Raw genomic sequence first — 24,599 nt, forward strand, 5'->3', positions numbered from 1 at the left:
CGACTGTCTCTTCAGTTTTAGTTTACCTGTTCCTCCTCGACTGTCTCTTCAGTTTTAGTTTACCTCTTCCTCCTCGACTGCCTCTTCAGTGTTAGTTGACCTTTCTCCTCGACTGTCTCTTCAGTTTTAGTTTACCTGTTCTTCCTCGACTGTCTCTTCAGGTTTAGTTTACCTGTTCCTCCTCGACTGTCTCTTCAGTTATAGTTTACCTCTTCCTCCTCGACTGTCTCTTCAGTTTTAGTTTACCTGTTCTTCCTCGACTGTCTCTTCAGGTTTAGTTTACCTGTTCCTCCTCGACTGTCTCTTCAGGTTTAGTTTAACTGTTCCTCCTCGACTGTCTCTTCAGGTTTAGTTTAACTGTTCCTCCTCGACTGTCTCTTCAGCTTTAGTTTACCTCTTCCCCCTCAACTGTCTCTTCAGCTTTAGTTTACCTCTTCCCCCTCAACTGTCTCTTCAGTTTTAGTTGATCTCTTCCTCCTCGACTGTCTCTTCAGTTTTAGTTTACCTGTTCCTCCCTGACTGTCTTTTCAGTTATAGTTTACCTGTTCCTCCTCGACTGTCTCTTCAGTTTTAGTTTACCTCTTCCTTCTCGACTGTCTCTTCAGTTTTAGTTTACCTCTTCCTTCTCGACTGTCTCTTCAGGTTTAGTTTACCTGTTCCTCCTCGACTGTCTCTTAAGGTTTAGTTTACCTGTTCCTCCTCCACTGTCTCTTCAGTTATAGTTTACCTCTTCCTCCTCGACTGCCTCTTCAGTGTTAGTTGACCTTTCTCCTCGACTGTCTCTTCAGTTTTAGTTTACCTGTTCCTCCTCGACTGTCTCTTCAGTTTTAGTTTACCTGTTCCTCCTCGACTGTCTCTTCAGGTTTAGTTTACCTCTTCCTCCTCGACGGCCTCTTCAGTTTTAGTTTACCTCTTCCTCCTCGACTGCCTCTTCAGTGTTAGTTGACCTTTCTCCTCGACTGTCTCTTCAGGTTTAGTTTACCTGTTCCTCCTCGACTGTCTCTTCAGTTATAGTTTACCTGTTCCTCCTCGACTGTCTCTTCAGTTATAGTTTACCTCTTCCTCCTCGACTGCCTCTTCAGTGTTAGTTGACCTTTCTCCTCGACTGTCTCTTCAGTTTTAGTTTACCTCTTCCTCCTCGACTGTCTCTTCAGGTTTAGTTTACCTGTTCCTCCTCGACTGTCTCTTCAGGTTTAGTTTACCTGTTCCTCCTCGACTGTCTCTTCAGTTATAGTTTACCTCTTCCTCCTCGACTGTCTCTTCAGTTTTAGTTTACCTCTTCCTCCTCGACTGCCTCTTCAGTGTTAGTTGACCTTTCTCCTCGACTGTCTCTTCAGTTTTAGTTTACCTGTTCTTCCTCGACTGTCTCTTCAGGTTTAGTTTACCTGTTCCTCCTCGACTGTCTCTTCAGTTTTAGTTTACCTGTTCCTCCTCGACTGTCTCTTCAGTTATAGTAGACATCTTCCTCCTCGACTGTCTATTCAGTTTTAGTTTACCTCTTCCTCCTCGACTGTCTCTTCAGCTTTAGTTTACCTGTACCTCCTCGACTGTCTCTTCAGCTTTAGTTTACCTCTTCCCCTTCAACTGTCTCTTCAGTTTTAGTTGATCTCTTCCTCCTCGACTGTCTCTTCAGTCATAGTTTACCTCTTCCTCCTCGATTGTCTCTTCAGTTTTAGTTTACCTCTTCCTCCTCGACTGCCTCTTCAGTGTTAGTTGACCTTTCTCCTCGACTGTCTCTTCAGCTTTAGTTTACCTCTTCCCCCTCCACTGTCTCTTCAGTTTTAGTTGATCTCTTCCTCCTTGACTGTCTCTGCAGTTTTAGTTGACCTGTTTCTCCTCGACTGTCTCTTCAGGTTTAGTTTACCTCTTCCTTCTCGACTGTCTCTACAGTTATAGTTTACCTTATCCTCCTCGACTGTCTCTTCAGTTTTAGTTTACCTGTTCCTCCTTGACTGTCTCTTCAGTTATAGTTTACCTCTTCCTCCTCGACTGTCTCTTCAGGTTTAGTTTACCTGTTCCTCCTCAACTGTCTCTTCAGTTATAGTTTACATCTTCCTTCTCAACTGTCTCTTCCCTGTTAGTTTACATGTTCCTACTGAAATGTCTCTTCAGTCATAGTTTACCTCTTCCTCCTCGACTGTCTCTTCAGTCATAGTTTACCTCTTCCTCCTCGACTGTCTCTTCAGTTTTAGTTTACCTCTTCCTCCTCGACTGCCTCTTCAGGTTTAGTTTACCTGTTCCTCCTCGACTGTCTCTTCAGTTTTAGTTTACCTGTACCTCCTCGACTGTCTCTTCAGCTTTAGTTTACTTCTTCCCCCTCCACTGTCTCTTCAGCTTTAGTTGACCTCTTCCCCCTCCACTGTCTCTTCAGTTTTAGTTGACCTCTACCCCTTCAACTGTCTCTTCAGTTTTAGTTTACCTCTTCCTCCTCGACTGTCTCTTCAGTTATAGTTTTACCTCTTCCCTCCTCGACTGTCTCTTCAGTTTTAGTTTACCTCTTCCTCCTCGACTGCCTCTTCAGTGTTAGTTGACCTTTCTCCTCGACTGTCTCTTCAGTTTTAGTTTACCTGTTCTTCCTCGACTGTCTCTTCCATGTTAGTTTACCTGTTCCTCCTCAAATGTCTCTTCAGTTATAGTTCACTTCTTCCTTCTCGACTGTCTCTTCAGTTATAGTTGACATGTTCCTCCTCGACTGTCTCTTCAGTTTTAGTTTACCTCTTCCTCCTCGACTGTCTCTTCAGTTTTAGTTTACCTGTTCCTCCCTGACTGTCTTTTCAGTTATAGTTTACCTGTTCCTCCTCGACTGTCTTTTCAGTTATAGTTTACCTGTTCCTCCTCGACTGTCTTTTCAGTTATAGTTTACCTGTTCCTCCTCGACTATCTCTTCAGTTTTAGTTTACCTCTTCCTTCTCGACTGTCTCTTCAGTTATAGTTTGCCTCTTCCTCCTCGACTGTCTCTTAAGGTTTAGTTTACCTGTTCCTCCTCGACTGTCTCTTCAGTTATAGTTTACCTCTTCCTCCTCGACTGCCTCTTCAGTGTTAGTTGACCTTTCTCCTCGACTGTCTCTTCAGTTTTAGTTTACCTGTTCCTCCTCGACTGTCTCTTCAGTTTTAGTTTACCTCTTCCTCCTCGACTGCCTCTTCAGTGTCAGTTGACCTTTCTCCTCGACTGTCTCTTCAGGTTTAGTTTACCTGTTCTTCCTCGACTGTCTCTTCAGGTTTAGTTTACCTGTTCCTCCTCGACTGTCTCTTCAGTTTTAGTTTACCTGTTCCTCCTCGACTGTCTCTTCAGTTATAGTTTACCTCTTCCTCCTCGACTGTCTCTTCAGTTTTAGTTTACCTCTTCCTCCTCGACTGCCTCTTCAGTGTTAGTTGACCTTTCTCCTCGACTGTCTCTTCAGTTTTAGTTTACCTGTTCTTCCTCGACTGTCTCTTCAGGTTTAGTTGACCTTTCTCCTCGACTGTCTCTTCTGTTTTAGTTTACCTGTTCCTCCTCGACTGTCTCTTCAGGTTTAGTTTACATCTTCCTCCTCGACTGTCTCTTCAGTTTTAGTTTACCTGTTCCTCCTCGACTGTCTCTTCAGGTTTAGTTTACATCTTCCTCCTCGACTGTCTATTGACTGTCTATTCAGTTTTAGTTTACCTCTTCCTCCTCGACTGTCTCTTCAGCTTTAGTTTACCTCTTCCCCCTCAACTGTCTCTTCAGTTTTAGTTTACCTGTTCCTCCCTGACTGTCTTTTCAGTTATAGTTTACCTGTTCCTCCTCGACTGTCTTTTCAGTTATAGTTTACCTGTTCCTCCTCGACTGTCTCTTCAGTTTTAGTTTACCTCTTCCTTCTCGACTGTCTCTTCAGTTTTAGTTTACCTCTTCCTTCTCGACTGTCTCTTCAGGTTTAGTTTACCTGTTCCTCCTCCACTGTCTCTTCAGTTATAGTTTACCTCTTCCTCCTCGACTGCCTCTTCAGTGTTAGTTGACCTTTCTCCTCGACTGTCTCTTCAGTTTTAGTTTACCTGTTCCTCCTCGACTGTCTCTTCAGTTTTAGTTTACCTGTTCCTCCTCGACTGTCTCTTCAGTGTTAGTTGACCTTTCTCCTCGACTGTCTCTTCAGGTTTAGTTTACCTGTTCCTCCTCGACTGCCTCTTCAGTTTTAGTTTACCTCTTCCTCCTCGACTGCCTCTTCAGTGTTAGTTGACCTTTCTCCTCGACTGTCTCTTCAGGTTTAGTTTACCTGTTCCTCCTCGACTGTCTCTTCAGTTATAGTTTACCTGTTCCTCCTCGACTGTCTCTTCAGTTATAGTTTACCTCTTCCTCCTCGACTGTCTCTTCAGTTTTAGTTTACCTCTTCCTCCTCGACTGCCTCTTCAGTTTTAGTTTACCTCTTCCTCCTCGACTGCCTCTTCAGGTTTAGTTTACCTGTTCCTCCTCGACTGTCTCTTCAGTTTTAGTTTAACTGTACCTCCTCGACTGTCTCTTCAGCTTTAGTTTACTTCTTCCCCCTCCACTGTCTCTTCAGTTTAAGTTGACCTCTTCCCCTTCAACTGTCTCTTCAGTTTTAGTTGATCTGTTCCTCCTCGACTGTCTCTTCAGGTTTAGTTTACATCTTCCTCCTCGACTGTCTATTCAGTTTTAGTTTACCTCTTCCTCCTCGACTGTCTCTTCAGTTTTAGTTGATCTATTCCCCTCGACTGTCTCTTCAGTTATAGTTGACATCTTCCTCCTCGACTGTCTATTCAGTTTTAGTTTAACTCTTCCTCCTCGACTGTCTCTTCAGTTTTAGTTTACCTGTACCTCCTCGACTGTCTCTTCAGCTTTAGTTTACCTCTTCCTCCTCGACTGTCTCTTCAGGTTTAGTTTACCTGTTCCTCCTCGACTGTCTCTTCAGTTTTAGTTTACCTGTTTCTCCTCGACTGTCTCTTCAGTTTTAGTTTACCTGTACCTCCTCGACTGTCTCTTCAGCTTTAGTTTACCTCTTCCCCCTCCACTGTCTCTTCAGTTTTAGTTGACCTCTTCCCCCTCAACTGTCTCTTCAGTTTTAGTTGATCTCTTCCTCCTTGACTGTCTCTGCAGTTTTAGTTGACCTGTTTCTCCTCGACTGTCTCTTCAGTTTTAGTTTACCTGTTCCTCCTCGACTGTCTTTTCAGTTATAGTTTACCTGTTCCTCCTCGACTGTCTCTTCAGTTTTAGTTTACCTCTTCCTTCTCGACTGTCTCTTCAGTTATAGTTTACCTCTTCCTCCTCGGCTGTCTCTTCAGTTATAGTTTGCCTCTTCCTCCTCGACTGTCTCTTCAGGTTTAGTTTACCTGTTCCTCCTCAACTGTCTCTTCAGTCATAGTTTACCTCTTCCTCCTCGACTGTCTCTTCAGTTATAGTTTACCTCTTCCTCCTCGACTGCCTCTTCAGTGTTAGTTGACCTTTCTCCTCGACTGTCTCTTCAGTTTTAGTTTACCTGTTCTTCCTCGACTGTCTCTTCCGTGTTAGTTTACCTGTTCCTCCTCAAATGTCTCTTCAGTTATAGTTTACTACTTCCTTCTCGACTGTCTCTTCAGTTATAGTTTACCTGTTCCTCCTCGACTGTCTCTTCAGTTTTAGTTTACCTGTTCCTCCTCGACTGTCTCTTCAGTTTTAGTTTACCTGTACCTCCTCGACTGTCTCTTCAGCTTTAGTTTACCTCTTCCCCCTCAACTGTGTCTTCAGTTTTAGTTGACCTCTTCCCCTTCAACTGTCTCTTCAGTTTTAGTTGATCTCTTCCTCCTTGACTGTCTCTGCAGTTTTAGTTGACCTGTTTCTTTTCGACTGTCTCTTCAGGTTTAGTTTACCTCTTCCTTCTCGACTGTCTCTACAGTTATAGTTGACCTTATCCTCCTCGACTGTCTCTTCAGTTTTAGTTTACCTGTTCCTCCTCGACTGTCTTTTCAGTTATAGTTTACCTGTTCCTCCTCGACTGTCTCTTCAGTTTTAGTTTACCTCTTCCTTCTCGACTGTCTCTTCAGTTATAGTTTGCCTCTTCCTCCTCGACTGTCTCTTCCCTGTTAGTTTACATGTTCCTCCTGAAATGTCTCTTCAGTCATAGTTTACCTCTTCCTCCTCGACTGTCTCTTCAGTTTTAGTTTACCTGTTCCTCCTTGACTGTCTCTTCAGTTATAGTTGACCTTATCCTCCTCGACTGTCTCTTCAGTTTTAGTTTACCTGTTCCTCCTCGACTGTCTTTTCAGTTATAGTTTACCTGTTCCTCCTCGACTGTCTCTTCAGTTTTAGTTTACCTCTTCCTTCTCGACTGTCTCTTCAGTTATAGTTTGCCTCTTCCTCCTCGACTGTCTCTTCAGGTTTAGTTTACCTGTTCCTCCTCAACTGTCTCTTCAGTTATAGTTTACATCTTCCTTCTCAACTGTCTCTTCCCTGTTAGTTTACATGTTCCTCCTGAAATGTCTCTTCAGTCATAGTTTACCTCTTCCTCCTCGACTGTCTCTTCAGTTTTAGTTTACCTCTTCCTCCTCGACTGTCTCTTCAGGTTTAGTTTACCCTTTCCTCCTCGACTGTCTCTTCAGGTTTAGTTTACCTCTTCCTCCTCGACTGCCTCTTCAGTGTTAGTTGACCTTTCTCCTCGACTGTCTCTTCAGTTTTAGTTTACCTGTTCTTCCTCGACTGTCTCTTCAGGTTTAGTTTACCTGTTCCTCCTCGACTGTCTCTTCAGTTTTAGTTTACCTGTTCCTCCTCGACTGTCTCTTCAGTTATAGTTTACCTCTTCCTTCTCAACTGTCTCTTCCCTGTTAGTTTACATGTTCCTCCTGAAATGTCTCTTCAGTTTTAGTTTACCTGTTCCTCCTTGACTGTCTCTTCAGTTTTAGTTTACCTGTTCCTCCTCGACTGTCTCTTCAGTTTTAGTTTACCTGTTCTTCCTCGACTGTCTCTTCCGTGTTAGTTTACCTGTTCCTCCTCAAATGTCTCTTCAGTTATAGTTTACTACTTCCTTCTCGACTGTCTCTTCAGTTATAGTTGACCTGTTCCTCCTCGACTGTCTCTTCACTTTTAGTTTACCTGTTCCTCCTCGACTGTCTCTTCAGTTATAGTTGACCTGTTCCTCCTCGACTGTCTCTTCAGTTTTAGTTTACCTCTTCCTCCTCGACTGTCTCTTCAGTTTTAGTTTACCTGTTCCTCCCTGACTGTCTTTTCAGTTATAGTTTACCTGTTCCTCCTCAACTGTCTTTTCAGTTATAGTTTACCTGTTCCTCCTCGACTGTCTCTTCAGTTTTAGTTTACCTCTTCCTCCTCGACTGCCTCTTCAGTGTTATTTGACCTTTCTCCTCGACTGTATCAGGTATAGTTTACCTCTTCCTTCTCGACTGTCTCTTCAGTTATAGTTTACATCTTCCTCCTCGACTGTCTCCTCAGTTTTAGTTGACCTGTTTCTCCTCGACTGTCTCTTCAGTTTTAGTTTACCCTTTCCTCCTCAAATGTCTCTTCAGTTACAGTTTACCTCTTCCTCCTCGACTGTCTCTTCAGTTTTAGTTTATCTATTCCCCTCGACTGTCTCTTCAGTTATAGTTTACCTCATCCTCCTCGACTGTCTCTTCAGTTTTAGTTTACCTGTTCCTCCTCGACTGTCTTCAGTTATAGTTTACCTCTTCCTCCTCGACTGCCTCTTCAGTGTTAGTTGACCTTTCTCCTCGACTGTCTCTTCAGTTATAGTTGACCTGTTCCTCCTCGACTGTCTCTTCACTTTTAGTTTACCTGTTCCTCCTCGACTGTCTCTTCACTTTTAGTTTACCTGTTCCTCCTCGACTGTCTCTTCAGTTTTAGTTTACCTCTTCCTCCTCGACTGTCTCTTCAGTTTTAGTTTACCTGTTCCTCCCTGACTGTCTTTTCAGTTATAGTTGACCTGTTCCTCCTTGACTGTCTCTTCAGTTTTAGTTTACCTCTTCCTTCTCGACTGTCTCTTCAGTTATAGTTTACCTCTTCCTCCTCGGCTGTCTCTTCAGTTATAGTTTGCCTCTTCCTCCTCGACTGTCTCTTCAGGATTAGTTTACCTGTTCTTCCTCAACTTTCTCTTCAGTTATAGTTTACCTCTTTCTCCTCGACTGTCTCTTCAGTTTTAGTTTACCTGTTCTTCCTCGACTGTCTCTTCAGGTTTAGTTTACCTGTTCCTCCTCGACTGTCTCTTCAGGTTTAGTTTACCTGTTCCTCCTCGACTGTCTCTTCAGGTTTAGTTTACCTCTTCCTCCTCGACTGTCTCTTCAGTTTTATTTTACCTGTTCTTCCTCGACTGTCTCTTCAGCTTTAGTTTACCTCTTCCCCCTCCACTGTCTCTTCAGTTTTAGTTGACCTCTTCCCCTGCAACTGTCTCTTCAGTTTTAGTTGATCTCTTCCTCCTCGACTGTCTATTCAGTTTTAGTTTACCTCTTCCTTCTCTACTGTCTCTTCAGTGTTAGTTGACCTCTTCCTCCTCGACTGTCTCTTCAGTTATAGTTTACCTGTTCCTCCTCGACTGTCTCTTCAGTCATAGTTTACCTCTTCCTCCTCGACTGTCTCTTCAGTTTTAGTTTACCTGTACCTCCTCGACTGTCTCTTCAGCTTTAGTTTACCTCTTCCCCCTCCACTGTCTCTTCAGTTTTAGTTGATCTCTTCCCCTTCAACTGTCTCTTCAGTTTTAGTTGATCTCTTCCTCCTTGACTGTCTCTGCAGTTTTAGTTGACCTGTTTCTCCTCGACTGTCTCTTCAGTTTTAGTTTACCTCTTCCTTCTCAACTGTCTCTTCCCTGTTAGTTTACATGTTCCTCCTGAAATGTCTCTTCAGTCATAGTTTACCTCTTCCTCCTCGACTGCCTCTTCAGTGTTAGTTTACCTGTTCTTCCTCGACTGTCTCTTCCGTGTTAGTTTACCTGTTCCTCCTCGACTGTCTCTTCAGTTTTAGTTTACCTCTTTCTCCTCGACTGTCTTTTCAGTTATAGTTTACCTGTTCCTCCTCGACTGTCTCTTCAGTTTTAGTTTACCTCTTCCTTCTCGACTGTCTCTTCAGTTATAGTTTACCTCTTCCTCCTCGGCTGTCTCTTCAGTTATAGTTTGCCTCTTCCTCCTCGGCTGTCTCTTCAGGTTTAGTTTACCTCTTCCTCCTCGACTGTCTCTTCAGTTATAGTTTGCCTCTTCCTCCTCGACTGTCTCTTCAGGTTTAGTTTACCTGTTCCTCCTCAACTGTCTCTTCAGTTATAGTTTACATCTTCCTTCTCAACTGTCTCTTCCGTGTTAGTTTACCTGTTCCTCCTCGACTGTCTCTTCCGTGTTAGTTTACCTGTTCCTCCTCGACTGTCTCTTCAGTTATAGTTGACCTGTTCCTCCTCGACTGTCTCTTCAGTTATAGTTTACCTCTTCCTCCTCGGCTGTCTCTTCAGTTATAGTTTGCCTCTTCCTCCTCGACTGTCTCTTCAGGTTTAGTTTACCTGTTCCTCCTCAACTGTCTCTTCAGTTATAGTTTACCTCTTCCTCCTCGACTGCCTCTTCATTGTTAGTTGACCTTTCTCCTCGACTGTCTCTTCAGTTTTAGTTTACCTGTTCCTCCTCGACTGTCTTTTCAGTTATAGTTTACCTTTTCCTCCTCGACTGTCTCTTCAGTTTTAGTTTACCTCTTCCTTCTCGACTGTCTCTTCAGTTATAGTTTACCTCTTCCTCCTCGGCTGTCTCTTCAGTTATAGTTTGCCTCTTCCTCCTCGACTGTCTCTTCAGGTTTAGTTTACCTGTTCCTCCTCAACTGTCTCTTCAGTTATAGTTTACATCTTCCTTCTCAACTGTCTCTTCCCTGTTAGTTTACATGTTCCTCCTGAAAGTCTCTTCAGTCATAGTTTACCTCTTCCTCCTCGACTGTCTCTTCAGTTATAGTTTACCTCTTCCTCCTCGACTGCCTCTTCAGTGTTAGTTGACCTTTCTCCTCGACTGTCTCTTCAGGTTTAGTTGACCTGTTCCTCCTCGACTGTCTCTTCAGTTTTAGTTTACCTCTTCCTTCTCGACTGTCTCTTCAGTTATAGTTTACATCTTCCTCCTCGACTGTCTCCTCAGTTTTAGTTGACCTGTTTATCCTCGACTGTCTCTTCAGTTTTAGTTTACCCTTTCCTCCTCAAATGTCTCTTCAGTTATAGTTTACCTGTTCCTCCTCGACTGTCTTCAGTTATAGTTTACCTCTTCCTCCTCGACTGCCTCTTCAGTGTTAGTTGACCTTTCTCCTCGACTGTCTCTTCAGTTATAGTTGACCTGTTCCTCCTCGACTGTCTCTTCACTTTTAGTTGACCTGTTCCTCCTCGACTGTCTCTTCAGTTATAGTTTGCCTCTTCCTCCTCGACTGTCTCTTCAGGTTTAGTTTACCTGTTCTTCCTCAACTATCTCTTCAGTTATAGTTTACCTCTTTCTCCTCGACTGTCTCTTCAGTTTTAGTTTACCTGTTCTTCCTCGACTGTCTCTTCAGGTTTAGTTTACCTGTTCCTCCTCGACTGTCTCTTCAGGTTTAGTTTACCTCTTCCTCCTCGACTGTCTCTTCAGGTTTAGTTTACCTGTACCTCCTCGACTGTCTCTTCAGCTTTAGTTTACCTCTTCCCCCTCCACTGTCTCTTCAGTTTTAGTTGACCTCTTCCCCTTCAACTGTCTCTTCAGTTTTAGTTTACCTCTTCCTTCTCTACTGTCTCTTCAGTGTTAGTTGACCTCTTCCTCCTCGACTGTCTCTTCAGTTATAGTTTACCTGTTCCTCCTCGACTGTCTCTTCAGTCATAGTTTACCTGTTCCTCCTCGACTGTCTCTTCAGTTTTAGTTTACCTGTACCTCCTCGACTGTCTCTTCAGCTTTAGTTTACCTCTTCCCCCTCCACTGTCTCTTCAGTTTTAGTTGACCTCTTCCCCTTCAACTGTCTCTTCAGTTTTAGTTGATCTCTTCCTCCTCGACTGTCTATTCAGTTTTAGTTTACCTCTTCCTTCTCTACTGTCTCTTCAGTGTTAGTTGACCTCTTCCTCCTCGGCTGTCTCTTCAGTTATAGTTTGCCTCTTCCTCCTCGACTGTCTCTTCAGGTTTAGTTTACCTGTTCCTCCTCAACTGTCTCTTCAGTTATAGTTTACATCTTCCTTCTCAACTGTCTCTTCCCTGTTAGTTTACATGTTCCTCCTGAAATGTCTCTTCAGTCATAGTTTACTTCTTCCTTCTCGACTGTCTCTTCAGTTATAGTTGACCTGTTCCTCCTCGACTGTCTCTTCACTTTTAGTTTACCTGTTCTTCCTCGACTGTCTCTTCCGTGTTAGTTTACCTGTTCCTCCTCGACTGTCTCTTCAGTTTTAGTTTACCTCTTTCTCCTCGACTGTCTTTTCAGTTATAGTTTACCTGTTCCTCCTCGACTGTCTCTTCAGTTTTAGTTGACCTCTTCCTTCTCGACTGTCTCTTCAGTTATAGTTTACCTCTTCCTCCTCGGCTGTCTCTTCAGTTATAGTTTGCCTCTTCCTCCTCGGCTGTCTCTTCAGGTTTAGTTTACCTCTTCCTCCTCGACTGTCTCTTCAGTTATAGTTTGCCTCTTCCTCCTCGACTGTCTCTTCAGTTATAGTTTACATCTTCCTTCTCAACTGTCTCTTCCGTGTTAGTTTACCTTTTCCTCCTCGACTGTCTCTTCAGTTATAGTTGACCTGTTCCTCCTCGACTGTCTCTTCAGTTATAGTTTACCTCTTCCTCCTCGGCTGTCTCTTCAGTTATAGTTTGCCTCTTCCTCCTCGACTGTCTCTTCAGGTTTAGTTTACCTCTTCCTCCTCGACTGCCTCTTCATTGTTAGTTGACCTTTCTCCTCGACTGTCTCTTCAGTTTTAGTTTACCTGTTCCTCCTCGACTGTCTTTTCAGTCATAGTTTACCTCTTCCTCCTCGACTGCCTCTTCAGTGTTAGTTTACCTGTTCTTCCTCGACTGTCTCTTCCGTGTTAGTTTACCTGTTCCTCCTCAAATGTCTCTTCAGTTATAGTTTACTTCTTCCTTCTCGACTGTCTCTTCAGTTTTAGTTTACCTGTTCCTCCTCGACTGTCTCTTCACTTTTAGTTTACCTGTTCTTCCTCGACTGTCTCTTCCGTGTTAGTTTACCTGTTCCTCCTCGACTGTCTCTTCAGTTTTAGTTTACCTCTTCCTCCTCGACTGTCTCTTCAGGTTTAGTTTACCTGTTCCTCCTCAACTGTCTCTTCAGTTATAGTTTACATCTTCCTTCTCAACTGTCTCTTCCGTGTTAGTTTACATCTTCCATCTCAACTGTCTCTTCCGTGTTAGTTTACCTGTTCCTCCTCGACTGTCTCTTCAGTTATAGTTGACCTGTTCCTCCTCGACTGTCTCTTCAGTTATAGTTTACCTCTTCCTCCTCGGCTGTCTCTTCAGTTATAGTTTGCCTCTTCCTCCTCGACTGTCTCTTCAGGTTTAGTTTACCTGTTCCTCCTCAACTGTCTCTTCAGTTATAGTTTACCTCTTCCTCCTCGACTGCCTCTTCATTGTTAGTTGACCTTTCTCCTCGACTGTCTCTTCAGTTTTAGTTTACCTGTTCCTCCTCGACTGTCTTTTCAGTTATAGTTTACCTTTTCCTCCTCGACTGTCTCTTCAGTTTTAGTTTACCTCTTCCTTCTCGACTGTCTCTTCAGTTATAGTTTACCTCTTCCTCCTCGGCTGTCTCTTCAGTTATAGTTTGCCTCTTCCTCCTTGACTGTCTCTTCAGGTTTAGTTTACATCTTCCTTCTCAACTGTCTCTTCCCTGTTAGTTTACATGTTCCTCCTGAAATGTCTCTTCAGTCATAGTTTACCTCTTCCTCCTCGACTGTCTCTTCAGTGTTAGTTGACCTTTCTCCTCGACTGTCTCTTCAGTTTTAGTTTACCTGTTCTTCCTCGACTGTCTCTTCCGTGTTAGTTTACCTGTTCCTCCTCGACTGTCTCTTCAGGTTTAGTTGACCTCTTCCTCCTCGACTGTCTCTTCAGTTTTAGTTTACCTCTTCCTCCTCGACTGTCTCTTCAGTGTTAGTTGACCTTTCTCCTCGACTGTCTCTTCAGTTTTAGTTTACCTGTTCTTCCTCGACTGTCTCTTCCGTGTTAGTTTACCTGTTCCTCCTCAAATGTCTCTTCAGTTATAGTTTACTTCTTCCTTCTCGACTGTCTCTTCAGTTATAGTTGACCTGTTCCTCCTCGACTGTCTCTTCACTTTTAGTTTACCTGTTCCTCCTCGACTGTCTCTTCAGTTATAGTTGACCTCTTCCTCCTCGACTGTCTCTTCAGTTTTAGTTGACCTCTTCCTCCTCGACTGTCTCTTCAGTTTTAGTTTACCTCTTCCTCCTCGACTGTCTCTTCAGTTTTAGTTTACCTCTTCCTCCTCGACTTCCTCTTCAGTGTTAGTTGACCTTTCTCCTCGACTATCTCTTCAGTTTTAGTTTACCTGTTCTTCCTCGACTGTCTCTTCAGGTTTAGTTTACCTGTTCCTCCTCGACTGTCTCTTCAGGTTTAGTTTACCTGTTCCTCCTCGACTGTCTCTTCAGGTTTAGTTTACCTGTTCCTCCTCGACTGTCTCTTCAGTTTTAGTTTACCTCTTCCTCCTCGACTGTCTCTTCAGTGTTAGTTGACCTTTCTCCTCGACTGTCTCTTCAGTTTTAGTTGACCTGTTCTTCCTCGACTGTCTCTTCAGGTTTAGTTTACCTGTTCCTCCTCGACTGTCTCTTCAGTTTTAGTTTACCTGTTCCTCCTCGACTGTCTCTTCAGTTATAGTTTACCTCTTCCTCCTCGACTGTCTCTTCAGTTTTAGTTGACCTCTTCCCCTTCCACTGTCTCTTCAGTGTTAGTTGACCTCTTCCTCCTCGAATGTCTCTTCAGTTTTAGTTGACCCGTTCCTCCTCGACTGTCTCTTCAGTTATAGTTGACATCTTCCTCCTCGACTGTCTATTCAGTTTTAGTTTACCTCTTCCTCCTCGACTGTCTCTTCAGTTTTAGTTTACCTGTTCTTCCTCGACTGTCTCTTCAGTTTTAGCTGACCTGTTCCTCCTTGAGTCTCTCTTCAGTTAAAGTTTACCTCTCCATCCTCGACTGTCTCTTCAGTTTTAGTTTACCTCTTCCTCCTCGACTGCCTCTTCAGTGTTAGGTAACCTTTCTCCTCGACTGTCTCTTCAGTATTAGTTTACCTCTTCCTCCTCGACTATCTCTAGAGTTTTAGCTGACGTGTTCCTCCTTGAGTCTCTCTTCAGTTTTAGTTTACCTTTTCCTCCTCGACTGTCTCTTCAGTTTTAGTTGACCTGTTCTTCCTCGATTGTCTCTTCAGTTTTAGTTGACCCGTTCCTCCTCGACTGTCTCTTCAGTGTTAGTTGACCTTTCTCCTCGACTGTCTCTTCAGTTTTAGTTTACATCTTCCTTCTCAACTGTCTCTTCCGTGTTAGTTTACCCGTTCCTCCTCGACTGTCTCTTCAGTTTTATTTTACCTCTTCCTCCTCGACTGTCTCCTCAGTTTTAGTTGACCTGTTTCTCCTCGACTTTCTCTTCAGTTTTAGTTTACCCTTTCCTCCTCAAATGTCTCTTCAGTTATAGTTTACCTCTTCCTCCTCGACTGTCTCTTCAGTTTTAGTTTACCTCATCCTCCTCGAATGTCTCTTCAGTTTTAGTTTACCTGTTCTTCCTCGACTGTCTCTTCCGTGTTAGTTTACCTGTTCCTCCTCGACTGTCTCTTCAGTTATAGTTGACCTAATCCTCCTCGACTGTCTCTTCAGTTTTATTTATCTATTCCCCTCGGCTGTCTCTTCAGTTTTAGTTTACCTCTTCCTCCTCGACTGCCTCTTCAGTGTTAGTAGACCTTTATCCTCGACTGTCTCTTCCGTGTTAGTTTACCTGTTCCTCCTCAAATGTCTCTTCAGTTATAGTTTACCTCTTCCTCCTCCACTGTCTCTTCGGTGTTAGTTGACCTCTTCCTCCTCGACTATCTATTCAGTTTTAGTTTACCTCTTCCTTCTCCACTGTCTCTTCAGTGTTAGTTGACCTCTTCCTCCTCGACTGTCTCTTCAGTTTTAGTTTACCTGTTCCTCTTCGACTATCTCTTGAGTTTTAGTTGACCTGTTTTTCCTCGACTGTCTCTTCAGTTTTAGTTTACCTGTTCCTCCTCGACTGTCTCTTCAGTGTTAGTTGACCTCTTCCTCCTCGACTGTCTCTTCAGTTTTAGTTTACCTGTTCCTCCTCAACTGTCTCTTCAGTTATAGTTTACCTCTTCCTTCTCGGCTGTCTCTTCAGTTATAGTTTACCTCTTCCTCCTCGACTGTCTCTTCAGTTTTAGTTGACCTCTTCCTCCTCGACTGCCTCTTCAGTTTTTGTTGACCTCTTCCTCCTCGACTGTATCTCCAGTTTTAATTTATCTGTTCCTCCTCGACTGTCTCTTCAGTTTTAGTTTACCTCTTCGTCCTCGACTGTCTCTTCAGTTATAGTTTACCTCTTCCTTCTCGACTGTCTCTTCAGTTATAGTTTACATCTTCCTCCTCCACTGTCTCTTCATTTTTCGTTGACCTGTTTCTCCTCGACTGTCTCTTCAGTGTTAGTTAACCTTTCTCCTCGACTGTCTCTTCAGTTTTAGTTTACCTCTTCCCCCTCGACTGTCTCTTCAGTGTTAGTTTACCTCTTCCTCCTTGAATGTCTCTTCAGTTTTCGTTGACCCGTTCCTCCTCGACTGTCTCTTCAGTTTTAGTTGACCTGTTTTTCCTCGACTGTCTCTTCAGTTTTAGTTTACCTGTTCCTCCTCGACTGTCTCTTCAGTTATAGTTGACCTGTTCCTCCTCGACTGTCTCTTCAGTTTTAGTTGACCTGTTTTTCCTCGACTGTCTCTTCAGTGTTAGTTGACCTCTTCTTCCTCGACTGTCTCTTCAGTTTTAGTTTACCTGTACCTTCTTGACTGTCTCTTCAGTTTAGAACCCATTATTTAGTGTGACATTGACTATTTTCAGATGCTAATTTCAACTCTGCCTTGTCCTTGACCACAGTTTTCTTGAATTACTTTGTCATACTAATCCTCAGGCTGAAAAAGACCCCTAGATGAATATAGATCTCAGTGGAGGCTCCTCAGTGGAGGAAGGTGAGGACCATCCTCTTCATAGAATTCCATAAAAAGAAAAATTGTGAAACATAAAAAATCCGAACATTTTTACATAAAACTATTCCAAATATATTCACGTCAACAAATAACTGTCAACAAATGCGTGTAAGAAAAATGGCACCAATATAGAGGGCAGCCGTGCTTCTAGCCCCTAGGGAAAACATTTTTTACAAGAATTTCACTACAACCACAATAACATCTGCTAAACACTTGTATGTGACCAATAAAATATGATTTGATTTGTAAGCACTGTGTAGGGTAGGACTACAGTGTAGCCGGAGGACAGCTGATTTCCGTCCTCCTCTGGGTACATTGATTTATATACTAAACCTAGGAGGCTAATGGTTCTCAACCACTTCCATAGACTTAGACAGCAATTATGACAACATCCAGAGGACGTTCTCAAACCTATCAGAGGTCTTGCAGCATGAACTAACATGTTGTCCACCCAATTACAGGATCATGAATTTATCTAGTACTGTAAGCATAAGCTACAGCTAGCTAGCACTGCAGTGCATATAATGTGGTGAGTAGTTGACTTAAAGAAAGAAAAATACAATAGTTAAACAATTTTGAACAAATTGATTTCTTGAAGAAGAAGCAAGAGAGAGAGAGAGCTAGCTATATTTTGTTGTGTATATTTTTTCACTTTCTCTAAGCTAGCGAATGCAGCTAGCCTACTCAGCTAGCCTACTCAAACACCCAGCTCAAACAGAGAAATATGCTATGTTAGCTAGCTGGCTATGGCTATCCAACATGGGAACTCTTCCAAGTTAAGGTAAGCTTTTGGTTTTATAAATTTATTGCCACCAGTGCCCTCGGTGTAACTCCTAAACTGCTTTCTGACTGTACACTGTACTGCATGATTGTAGCAGGTTTACCAACGCGTTAGTTCTAGTAGCTATATTGACTATGACGTTAGCTAATAATGGTGACAATGTTGTAGGCTGTGTGTCGCGGTGAGCGGTTAGGTTCTGAAGGTTTTGCTTGGAAAGGTTTTTTCATCAGATCATAGACAGCTGATGTGTTGTGCACTGAAGTCCAAAAGGTTATTTTTTACCTTTATTTAACCAGGCAAGTCAGTTAAGAACAAATTCTTATTTTCAATAACGGCCTGTTCAGGGGCAGAACGACAGATTTTGTACCTTGTCAGCTTGGGGATTTGAACTTGCAACCTTCCGGTTACTAGTCCAATGCTCTAACCACTAGGCTACACTGCTGCCCCGGAGAAGAGCACGAAGATGCGAGAAGGAATTATTGCATGCAACAATCAGTGATCATGCTGCTTGTATGTTGCTGCTATGAAAGTGAACTGTGTTTGCGTGTGATCAGGGGTGTATTCATTCCACCTATTCTGTTGAAAAACTTTCTTAAACAAATGCAAACAGGGATAAACATGGCTGGATTTGTATAGGAAAAATTGAGTATCATGTAGTAGCCTATTTTATTTATTTAAATCCTTATTTTACCAATTAAGTTGACTGAGAACACATTCTCATTTGCAGCAACGACCTGGGGAATAGTTACAGAGAGAAAGGGGGGAGAGAAAGGGGGTTGAATGAATCAATTGGAGGCTGGGGATGTTTAGGTGGCCATGATGGTATGAAGGCCAGATTGGGAATTTAGCCACGATACCGGGTTTAACACCCTTACTCTTACTATAAGTGCCATGGGATCTTTAGTGACCACAGAGAGTCAGGTCATCCGTTTAACGTCCCATCCAAAAGATGGCACCCTACACAGGGCAGTGTCCCCAATACATTTTTTTAGACTAGAGGAAAGAGTGCCTCCTACTGGCTCTCCAACACCACTTCAAGCAGCAGCTGGTCTCCGATCCAGGGACCGACCAGGATCAACCCTACTTACCTTCACAGCCAGCAGTGGGATGCAGGGTGGTATCCTGCTGGCTAAAACTTCTTAATGTTACATTAAGCTGGATGAATGGAATACGAATGACCAAAATATAAGTAAGGCCATGCTCATTAAAAAAATAATCGTCCTCCCTCGTTTTGTATAGCCACTGATAGAGTTATTGGAACAACTGTATCCTTACTTAGTGTAGCTCAGCTCCAACCCCTAAGCATGTGCTGTGAGCAGTGGGCCAATGTGAAGGTAACAGAGACACAAAGAGATGTGTGTCCAAGGTGGACCAGGAACTCTCCCAGGGGGAATACATCACAGGTAGGAAGGCAGCATCTCCTGGGCTCAGCACCCTGGTAGGGCATGAGGGGACAGGGAGACAGAGGAGGGAGGGAGAGGCATAGGAGAGAGACAGACAGAGAGGGAGAAGAGAGAAAGATATATATATATATAAATAGATAGAGAGAGAGAGACAGAGAGAGAGAGAGAGTTATATATATATATAGAGAGAGAGAGAGAAATAAGAGAGTAGCCTTCCCCAGGAAGACGGGGATAGAAAAACAAAAAAAGTAACTTCCTGCAGCTAGAATGAATTATTTTCAGGTCAGGCCTCTCAACACAGAAAGCAGGATCTATCCCACCTCTTTTAGTCTGACTAATGTAGTCTTTAGAACTCTGTCCAAGTTTACCATCACTTCATTTAACTGTCACCATTACTGCTCTCCTCACCCTCTTCTACCAACTCTCTGGTAACACTTTGGTATTGATCTGTCAGTGTTAAGTGGTTCAGTGGTTAATGGCTGCTCTTTTCCTTCCACTGCATTTCTGGCCCTTAATCCAAACCCTGTTGTATTATTAGAGTATCAGTAAGAAGCATTATCTATGTGGTAGGAATAACATATTTCTAGGACCTACAAGTCTCATCAGAATGCATTGCCTGTAGATAGAGAATTAATATGCACACACCATCCTTTGTCAGGGCAAAACCAATAAGGCCCCTCTTGCAAAATAATCATATTTTTGCAAAGGGCAATTGGAGATAAAAATGTATGGACAAAACGAAAGGTTGATGTTTAATTAATAGAGTCTTGTCCATGTCAGGATTACTTCAGGGACCCTAGGGGTAAAACATGTCTTTTTAATTCATTCACTTGATTACTCTCAATGAGATCTTGAGGGGAACGCACACCCCATTACCAAGTTGGTCTGCCTGCCTGTTTCCCTGATAGTATTTGCTGAACCAGACAGTGCAGAGGATAAAACAAAAGATTCCAGACTCATAAACGAACCAGTGATGTCATTGTCATGTGTCAAATTGTCTGTTAATATCAAGCCGTCCATTTGAGGATTGCCTTGGTAACGTTGCGTTAATAGTCGTTAACAGGTATTTTCTGTCTCGTTCTTTTTTTCACGTCCATGATAGTAAACAGTTGCTTGATAGTTTACAGGGAAAAGATTCATTAGCATTGTAAAGGAAAAAACTGTGTTGGGCATGCTTTATGACCAACACAAACCCATGATTGGAGTCTGGGACTTGTAGTCTTTTGACAGTGTACCGGTCCATTAAACCCTGTTGGGTTGAATAGACTATTTCTAAATAAAATATAGGCTTTAAAGACGTTTAAATAAGAAAGAAAAAAAGTTCATACCTGCAGCTGTGGATATGAAACGAAGTGTGAGGAAGGATCAGTGTCAGTTATTCTTGTAATATTTGCTTTTCAAAATATTTCAGGGGGGGAACATTCAACTGTCACATTGTTTTCCCCTTTCATGAAAAGGCCAAATGAGCTCCATCTCTCTCTTGTTGTGCTGCATTGAGGTGGTCTGGCCCTAGCCTGCTTGTTTTTCACTGTTTATTTGTCTCTCCATCGGTTGGTTTGTTGGTTCTGTGCTGGGCTGGGCTGGGTTTGTTGGTTTGTTTGCCTGCAGCTTGCTTGACAGCTAAGCTCCGATGGGAATAGACTGGCCTTGGTGTCCCTGGCTCTAAATATACCCATTCCCACCTAACTCTCAACTCAACTCATAGAAAGTCAGTTCAGTGTTCTGGAAATGCCCACGGGCTGTGAGAAACTTTGTGCCGAGCTACGATTCATCACGTGGTGTAGACCCTTCAGTGGGATCCTAGTATATCACTGCAAAATGACGCATGACAAATGGCCCCTTCACCATTTTGGTAATTAATGTAATGGGAATGATAAAAGGAACACATTCAGATTGGGGAGGAACGTTTGAGAAAGACACAATGATCAAGTGCGTTATGCAAAAAATATATGAATTGTCTTTAGAAGTGGACTTATAACCTAGAATTGTAATAAATAATTTATATTTTGCATAGTGCGTGCAAATGTTACAAATACTATTCGTTTATTTTAGTTTCTCTATTATAGAATGCAGTTACCTGTTTTGAAATTGGAGGAAGAAAATTATTAATGTAAGAATTTCATAGATAGTGCTGAAAGACCAGCCCTTCATTTTGACCAACACATCAACCAGTTGTATTCACTACAACAGAAATTGACATGAACTGTAGAATGTATTTGACAAAATCATGTTGGAAATTAAACTGGTACCTTACTGCAATGCAACTAACTGTGCCACAACCGCATGGTCAGAATAAATGTCTGGTCAAAAATGTTTGGTAATAATGAGATTATAGTCTTCTTCTACCATTCTTATCCTGTCGTCAATATTGTGGGAATCGGATGGTTTGAAATTGATGTTATGTTCTTTTTTGACTAAAATTACACATCAGTGAGATTTAGTTTTTGTTGTTGTTTTTTACTAACCAGTATAAATGACTGACATTCATTAATGTTCTTTTTTTATTACTGCACTGGTTATGCTGCATGTGATGCGTTACTGTCATAGTCATGATTGTTCTGCAAAGTAGCTAAAATGCATAATTCAACTTAATGCTAAGCGATCTTGCTAGCTACTTCAGTGGATGTTGAACACATTTTTACCTGCAAACGAAAACATTTCTAGTGGCAAATGTGTTAAATTATAGCCATGGTATAAAAGGGATAATCAACTTGGGGCTCTATGCGTTCTCTGGAAAATAACAAAACTCTGTGGAAGGTCAGTTCCACTCCGCTAGCGCTTCATGGAACACACCTTCCACGTCGTTCATTATTAGCCCCTCGTTGACTATCTCTTTCTTATTGCGCTCACTAGAGTGGAGATCAGCTCAGATAACAGTACGATTTGTAAATCAACATAACAAGCCGGGGTAGTGAGCAGTGCACAGTGCACAGTACTCTGCTCCAGGTGTGTGTATATGTCTCACATATCTCTCCATCTCTCTCTCAGCCCGAGTGTGTGACAACGAGCTCCTGCGCTGCCAGAACGGCGGTGTGTGTCTGAATAACCTGCGGTGCCAGTGTACCGCAGCATTCACGGGCCTGCTGTGTGAGAAGCCCCGCTGTGAGTCGGAGCTGGGGGGCTGTGGTGGGCCCGACTCGGGCCAAGCCGCCCTCTCGTCTACACCACTCTCCACCTTGCTGCTGCTCCTGCTGGGCTCGACGCTGCTCAGAGAGGCCTCCTACAGGCCCGCCCTGCTCTGAGAACCAGAGGCCTACACGGTCTACACTGAACTGTTGGAGCGAACTACCCAATTACCAACTTCTCTACAACAACAACAACCAGAACTACAACGACCATGAGCTTAGTCTACTATACTGTACTGTACTAGCTGTCCACCAGACACAGCAAGGACACACGCTGTCTATAAGGGAATGTGCCAGAATGAAAGCAAAACTTTAATTTGAGTAAAAAAATAAAAGTATATATAGAAATGAGAGTTTAAAAAAATGAAATCAATAAAGAAAAATAAATACCAGATATTTAAAAAGAGTTTAACTTGAGCATTTGCTTCATAAAAAGTCAAACAAGTCAAACAACAGACACCAGTGACCTAAGCCATACCAGAGACTTTTCCCCCTAACTGTCAAAAGGAGGGACTGGAGATGACAGACACTTTGTTCACTTCCTCTCTTATCGCCACGGCAACGGCAGCTGCGACCAATAAGCGACAGCAAGCTCTAGCTAGCAAGGCCAGCAGCTGCTAGCTGCCCCTGTCTTAGGGTGCTTTGGGGTTTGGTGCTGGCTGGACTGAACTGCTTCTGGGCTGAACTGACTGACTGACTGATGAAGAACTCCATAGAACTGTCCCTACCGCTACTGAAGGGTGGACAGACAGGCTGTTTGAAAAATAAAACCTAAATAGAGAAATTGAGGCAGAGGGAAAATAAAAAAGGAAATGTAAAGCATTCTTTGCTGTCAGTGCATTGTGGATATAAGGAAATCCATCCGGATTTTGATCCGGAGATCAAAAATCTTGCCCACCTCTCTCTCTCTCTCTCTTTCTCTCTCTCAGTCTGTCTGTCTCTCTCTCTCTCTCTTGCTTTCTCTCTCTCTTATTCTCATCTCTCTGTCGCCCTCTCTCTTTCTCTCTGTCTCGCTCTCTTTCTGTTGGGCTCCCGAGTGGCGCAGCGGTCTAAAGCACTGCATCTTAGCGCTAGAGGCATCACTACAGACACCAGGCTGTATCACAACAGGCCGTGATTGGGAGTCCCAAAGGGCGGCGCACAATTGGCCCAGCGTCATCTGGGTTTGGCCGGTGTAGGCCGTCATTGTAAATAAGAATTTGTTCTTAACTGACTTGCCTAGTTAAATAAATACAATTGTCTCTCGCTCTCTCTTTTTCCTTTTCTGTTCTTTCTCTCTCTCTCTCTCTCTGTCTCTCTCTCTCTCTGTCTCCCACTCCATCCTTCTCTATATATCTCTCCCTATATTCCTCACCTGTCCCCTCCCATCAGTCCCACCCAGCCCCTCTGTCCACTGACCTGTGCTTTTGTGAACGTTACTCTGTAACCCTTGTCGGTTGAAAGATTTTTTTGTCCGGTGTTAGTGACGCACATGTGTAATAGCCCCATATCCTCCCTCTCCAAAAGATAGCCAGACTACCTGTGTACTTATTTGACCTGTAGACATCTGCATTACCTGAGACCTTGGTCAAAGAGCTTAGTGTTCACTTGAGCTGACAAAGTGCTTAGAGAATCATCAGTGTATTTACAATTTATTTTCTTGACAGAGCAAAAAATACATGTAATAATTATTTTGTACTATTTGCCGAACAGTGTTAAAATGCAACTTGTTACTGTATCTACTCCAGATGAAAATTAAAAAGCAGAAGAAATGTTTTGGACTTGTTCAGCTTTTGTTTCTGTTATTTATTTTCTTTCTCTGGTTTATTTTTCTCTTTTGGTTACACAGTTTGAGTTTCCTCAGTATTGGCAACGTGCTGGCATCAAAGAATATCGGTTAACATCTACAGTATTCTATAGTGTAATAAGATCCCACAAAAGGACATTCTAAATGTTTTCTTGTCGCTTTAACACTGGACAAATTTAAGTGAATAAAAGTTTAAGAAATAAGTTGAAACAACTGTGTTGATCATTGCTTGTTCCTCAGTTGAAAATTCAACAGTGAACAAGCTGCAATAACAATACAAAAAATGTGTATGTACTTTAAGGACACAAACAGTAGTAAATACAGTGCCTTGCGAAAGTATTCGGCCCCCTTGAACTTTGCAACCTTTTGCCACATTTCAGGCTTCAAACATAAAGATATAAAACTGTATTTTTTTGTGAAGAATTAACAACAAGTGGGACACAATCATGAAGTGGAATGACATTTATTGGATATTTTTAAAAAAATTAACAAATCAAAACTGAAAAATTGGGCGTGCAAAATTATTCAGCCCCTTTACTTTCAGTGCAGCAAACTCTCTCCAGAAGTTCAGTGAGGATCTCTGAATGATCCAATGTTGACCCAAATGACTAATGATGATAAATACAATCCACCTGTGTGTAATCAAGTCTCCGTATAAATGCACCTGCACTGTGATAGTCTCAGAGGTCCGTTAAAAGCGCAGAGAGCATCATGAAGAACAAGGAACACATCAGGCAGGTCCGAGATACTGTTGTGAAGAAGTTTAAAGCCGGATTTGGATACAAAAAGATTTCCCAAGCTGTAAACATCCTAAGGAGCACTGTGCAAGCGATAATATTGAAATGGAAGGAGTATCAGACCACAGCAAATCTACCAAGACCTGGCCGTCCCTCTAAACTTTCAGCTCATACAAGGAGAAGACTGATCAGAGATGCAGCCAAGAGGCCCATGATCACTCTGGATGAACTGCAGAGATCTACAGCTGAGGTGGGAGACTCTGTCCATAGGACAACAATCAGTCGTATATTGCACAAATCTGGCCTTTATGGAAGTGGCAAGAAGAAAGCCATTTCTTAATGATATCCATAAAAAGTGTCGTTTAAACTTTGCCACAAGCCACCTGGGAGACACACCAAACATGTGGAAGAAGGTGCTCTGGTCAGATGAAACCAAAATTGAACTTTTTGGCAACAATGCAAAACGTTATGTTTGGCGTAAAAGCAACACAGCTCATCACAATGAACACACCATCCCCACTGTCAAACATGGTGGTGGCAGCATCATGGTTTGGGCCTGCTTTTCTTCAGCAGGGACAGGGAAGATGGTTAAAATTGATGGAAGATGGATGGAGCCAAATACAGGACCATTCTGGAAGAAAACCTGTTGGAGTCTGCAAAAGACCTGAGACTGGGACGGA

The 24,599-nt window shown here is 42.8% G+C and overlaps 1 protein-coding gene across 1 annotated transcript in view; it reads left to right on the forward strand.

The window, feature by feature from the left end:
• Nucleotides 1–23,373, forward strand: part of ntng1a (netrin g1a) — a 192,970-nt gene extending 169,597 nt beyond the window's left edge. The window contains exon 7 of the mRNA XM_064949208.1: nucleotides 21,260–23,373. Within this exon, the coding sequence (XP_064805280.1) occupies nucleotides 21,260–21,513 (254 nt within the window). The 3' untranslated portion in view covers nucleotides 21,514–23,373. The remainder of the gene's footprint in view (nucleotides 1–21,259) is intronic.
• The last annotated feature ends 1,226 nt before the right edge of the window (nucleotides 23,374–24,599 follow it).

The sequence above is a fragment of the Oncorhynchus masou genome, chromosome 30, assembly GCF_036934945.1.
Source record: "Oncorhynchus masou masou isolate Uvic2021 chromosome 30, UVic_Omas_1.1, whole genome shotgun sequence".
Taxonomy (NCBI): Eukaryota; Metazoa; Chordata; class Actinopteri; order Salmoniformes; family Salmonidae; genus Oncorhynchus; species Oncorhynchus masou.